General features: G+C 52.6%; 1 protein-coding gene across 1 annotated transcript; it reads right to left on the minus strand.

The window, feature by feature from the left end:
• Positions 1 to 2,493: 2,493 nt before the first annotated feature.
• LGALS7 (galectin 7) lies at positions 2,494 to 4,625 on the minus strand (the record flags this gene model as incomplete). Its single annotated transcript, XM_081031294.1, has 4 exons — positions 2,494 to 2,607; positions 3,269 to 3,467; positions 4,130 to 4,218; positions 4,611 to 4,625. 4 exons carry the CDS (start codon positions 4,623 to 4,625, stop codon positions 2,494 to 2,496), a joined length of 417 nt encoding a protein of 138 aa, XP_080887420.1.
• Positions 4,626 to 5,060: the final 435 nt, after the last annotated feature.

Here is a 5,060-nt window from a genome sequence, read left to right on the forward strand (position 1 = left end):
AGTGAATACACTAAAAAACACATTGATTCATATGTTTTATACAGGTAAACTGTGCAGTGTGTGAACTATATCTCAATAAAGCTGTTACTTTAAAACAAATCAGATGGGATTGGAGTTGGGGAGAAGGAGAGTTAAAACGTTCATTCTGAAGTATCTCTGAAGGAAAAGTAAATCAGTAGGACTTACCCTACTAAATATTAACATATGTTATAAAACTGAAATAAACAGTGTTATAGTAACACAAACAGAACAATGGAAGAAGAGAAAACCTAAAAATACACCTCATCATGTTTCAGAAGTTGCTGGCTACTTATGGTGTCAACTCACATCAATGACACAGTGACCAACACGTTGTTCAGTTAACACTTTGAAAAATATGTCACTTCTAGATGGATTAAAGAATGGAATGTAAAATTTACAAAGAACTGAAAATATCTTAGAGTTGAAAAGGATTTTCAAGCATAAAAACAATGTATGCAATTGCAAGGGGAAACTGTACATTTGACTGTGAAATCAATCAAAAGCTTCTGTGCATCAGGAAAGCATTGAAACAATATTTAAATGCAAGTGACAATAGGAAACTGGGAAGTATGTGCAACATACTTGCAACATATGTGACAGAAAAGAGTTTAGTATCCTTCATTAATAAAGAATTCTGACAAATGAATACTCAAAACTCCCCAGTAATAAAATGGACATACACAAAAGCAATAAAGTTGATGGAATAAAATGTGAAAAAAACACATTAATAACAATTCCAAAATAAAACAAAGAGATATTTTTAGCTATAATATTCAAAATTAATACACTTGTATTAATCAGGGTTCTCCAAGGAAACAGAACCAATGGGATATCTATCTATCTATCATCTATCATCTATCTGTCTATCTAGTAGATGTAGCTATTTGAAGTGAAAAACAAAAAGTTTTAAATACAGTGCAAATTTTAGTTTTTTTCTGAGCCATTTATGAGTAAGTTGCCAACAGTCTGCCTCTTCACCTTCAAATACTTTACTCTGTATTTTGTACAAAAAAGGAACACTCTGCACTATACACACGGTACGACAGAGGTGAAAATCAGGAAATTAACACAGATGGATCATTACCTAATCACCATCTAATCCTCAGACCCTAACCACCTTTACCAGGTATGCCAATAGTGACTTGCTTTTTTCACTGTATATTTTTGAAATTTGAAGCTTACGTGGCTATGTTATCTTTACAATTTTTTTCCATGTTCAAAAACTGCATGACACAGACCAATAAAATAAAAATTAATTCATTTAACAATAAGCCATGAGTACCAATGGGTGCCTGAAAAAATTGTTGAACTTCGTCCAGTCTTGCTGGTGCCACAGGATTTTGCACTCCGCCGCAGTCGAAACCAAGGTAACAGACCCGGCTCCCGCACAAATCGCCAAGATTGCAAGGTCCGCAGCAGCCACAAGGGGGCGACAAGTCCCAAGATTCGCAAGGTCCCGGGTGCCCAGCGGCGACCCAACCGGCGGGGGCGGGGCTCAGGGCTTTCCCGGAACTCGGAACCCAACCCAAGGTGCGGGACTGGTCCGCTGCCACCGCCCGGGCTCCATCCCACAGCCCAGACACACGCCGATCCGAGCGCCTCGCGGAGGGTGCGGGGCTCGGGGTGCTCGCGTGGTCCTGGCTCTCCCCACCCCCCACCCCGGCCACTTGGTGGTGACGGGCAAGCCCCCAGACAATCACCACCTAGCGGTCGGGGGTAAACTGGGCGTCTGTCCCAGAGCGTCTGCTTCCCTTCCTCTCCAGAACCACTCGGGGAAGCCGAGGGGGAAGAAATGTGGGCATTGGGCACAACACGGCAGCGGGGACACAGGAGCTCCGCCCTTCGAGTCGCCAGCGGTCCGCTGGGCACCTGCCGCTTCACTACGCGTCTGCCTCGGGGCGCACACGGGCGGGGGCCTATCCGGACTCGGGGACAGATGGGAGGCGGGCGACACCCGGATCTGCTCCCCAGCCCGGCCCCGCCCGAGCGTCTCCAGGCAAAGCGAGGTCAGGGGAGCCCGGAGAGGTGGGAACGAGAGGGACGGCGCGAGGGTCTGAGAGATCTCAGGCCCCGTGTCCGCGACGTTGGGGTCTCCAAGGGGCCAGTCGTGTGGGGCCTCGGCCACCTTTTTGCAGATGGACGGGTGTGGAGCTCGGTTAGATCCGCTGAGGGGGCACCCAGATCGGGCTTGAGCCCCCCTAACGCCACCAGATCACCCCAACAGCATGACCACCTGATGCTTTGCAAAGTGCTGCAGGAGCACCAGCCCAAGCCGTGCAGACAAGGAGCTGCCTCGCTGATTGAGGCCCCGACACGCCCTCGGCCACGGAATTGCTGTGTGACCCGAGTCAGTGTCCAACCCTCTCTGAAGTGCTTTCCTCGTCTACAGGAAGGAGACAGAGACACAGAGGAGGTGCCCAGAGCTATGACTTTATTTGCCACCCAGACCCGGGACTCTGTCCCCGCGCCGGCTCAGAAGATCTTCACAGACTCCAGCTGCAGGTCGCCGCCCACCTCCATCACGCGCACGCGCTCGGGCTGGATGCGGTAGTGGAAGTTGTGGAATTCCGAGTCTCCGACCACCACCTGCAGGGCCGAGGGGTCGGTGCTTAACGTGGCCGAGGCCACTGCGGGGCCCCTTCCCGACTCGAACCCGCGCGGTGTGACTGGGCAACCACGTCACCCGCCGGGCCCCAGGTCCCCAGTGGGAAAACCGCCGAATGTTCATCTAAGCCCTTGTCCTGAGGATGCAATGAGTTGACTGTTGGCACAGGAGCGCTTTGTAAGTGTTTGCGGTAGATGTTGTTACCACGAACGCGGCGTCCACTGCCTCACTCCGGACGTGCAGATTTAAAGTGGGGAACGGCTGGGTGGTGGAGGGTCTGCAGAGGCCGCTCCCGCTCGCACTGTTTCTGAGCCCTGACTCCCAGTGCATCCTTGCCTCTGCCGCAGAGCCCCGCCCTCAGGTGGCACTGAACAGGGAGTAGGGTCCTGGGTGGAAGTCGGGGCCACGCCTCTCCGCTAGGACCCCCACCCTCTGGGCACTTGGCTCTTACTGGCTCTGTCCCTGCCCTGCACACACTTGCCCTCTCACACCAGTGGGGTTGCGCCACGGGAGTGAGAGGGACTGGGGACAACTGCCCAGCCCTGGCCACGCCTTTGCTCCCCACCTCCACCAGGGCCTTGCTGGCCTCCAACGACAGGAGTGACCGGGTTCATGGCGCCCACACGTGTGGCAGAGACTCACCTTGAAGCCTTCCTTGGTGGAGATGAGGAGCACGTCGAAGGGCTGCCCACGCTGGAAGGGAATGCCATGGCCACGCTCCTCCTTGCCCCAGGTGCCCTGTTCCTTGGTGTTGAAGACCACCACGGACTCGTCCAACCGGGGGTTGAAATGCAGGGCGGCCTCACCGCCCTCCTCATTGCACAGCAGGTTTACATAAAACCTGGGGGTGGGGGATGTTGGATAAGTCAGGAGCCAATGGACCGGGACTAACCAGTGCAAGAATATATCCAGATTTACAGGGACCTGAATATGTCACACACCACAGAGGAGGCGTTGTGGACCGGTGGCCAGGGAGCCCACATTCCAGGGTGACCAAACACTTATTGGGGGCCTAGATACAATCCATCTAGCAAGGGTCACTGTGCTATCGCCTGGGTTCCCCTCATTTCCACCATCTTGGCTTTGAGAAGGTGCTGATGGCCAGGGCGATCCCAAGGGCTGGGAACAATACCAGTAACTCTACGATTCACAGGCACCCTATTCCCAAGAACCTTGAAGTTCCCAGACCCAGGAAGTCATAGGAGTGATTGCTTAGACCTTCCAGGTGCCCAGGACACCTCCAGATCACAAGACGTATTTCCACAGTTCCTGGGGACTCAATCTCGAAGTCATAGGACTATAGATAGGAACCCTGACATTGCCCTGGTATCCCCAGATTCTTAGGGACCCCAGCTCCACAGTTAGGAGACCAAGTTGTGAAGACCTCAGGTTCCAGAAGGTTGGAAATGGCCTGGGAATTCCAAGACCCCTGGTGTGCAAAGGTGACCCTGGGGCCCTCACACCCCCTTACCTCGGGGGCATGGGATCACACTGAGGTCTCACCTGCCAGCTTTATCAGGGACAACACCACGAATTCTCATCACGGTTCCGACTCTGATGCCCTCGGGCAGCGAGGTCTTGTGGGGCACATTCTGCAAAAGCCGGGGTGTGGGGGCGAGTGAACCAGGGAGACATCACAGAGACAGATGGGCCACCCCAGGAGAAAACAACCAGGTTGCCAACCAGCAGAATCAGAGAAGAAAGGGCACAGAGAGAAGAAAAGAGAGTCAGAGACAGGGAAGCGGATGGAGAGTGAAACACAAAGAATTAAGAGAAAAATATTCAAAGAGAGAGAAACCAAGAGGAGGCACTACGAAAGTTGGAAGTGTTAGGATAGGACGGGTCCACCCAGAAGCCAGCGCCCAAACACTTCACAGCACACCAGAACACCCACTTTCTCCTTTGCCAGGCCCCAGCCCCTCTCCTAGTCTGGAGCAACCTTGGGTCCAAGACCCTCCCAAGCCCCAGGTCCCCAAACACTCACAGAGCTCCCTGCCATGGCTGCGATGATGGGATTGGCAATGGTGGTGGCGGGTATGGCTGCTGGGACCTTAAGCCAAAGCAGGCGTGGCTGGCCCTGCTGACTCACCCCATCCCATTCCCCACCCACCACCCACACCTGGTATAGACCCTGAGGCCTCTTAGCTGCCTCCATTCACTGAGTGTTCCCAGGTGAACTGCCTCTCTCCTTTGAGCTAATAATGATAGAATTTAATAACAACAACAGAGAAGGCTCATCAAGCCACCATCCATCCAGCTTATCTTCCTGTTGCCTGGTACAGAGAAAAACTCTTATGCCCATTTTGTCGTGGAAAACTTGAAGCCTGGGAGACTAAGTGGGGGGCTGGAACTCTGACCCCTATCCCAGATTAGGAACTGCTGCTTGGGGCTGGGGTTGTGTCTCCACCGAAATTCCAGTCTATGCTCCTGTAAT

The sequence above is a fragment of the Rhinolophus hipposideros genome, assembly GCF_964194185.1.
Source record: "Rhinolophus hipposideros genome assembly, chromosome: 21".
Taxonomy (NCBI): Eukaryota; Metazoa; Chordata; class Mammalia; order Chiroptera; family Rhinolophidae; genus Rhinolophus; species Rhinolophus hipposideros.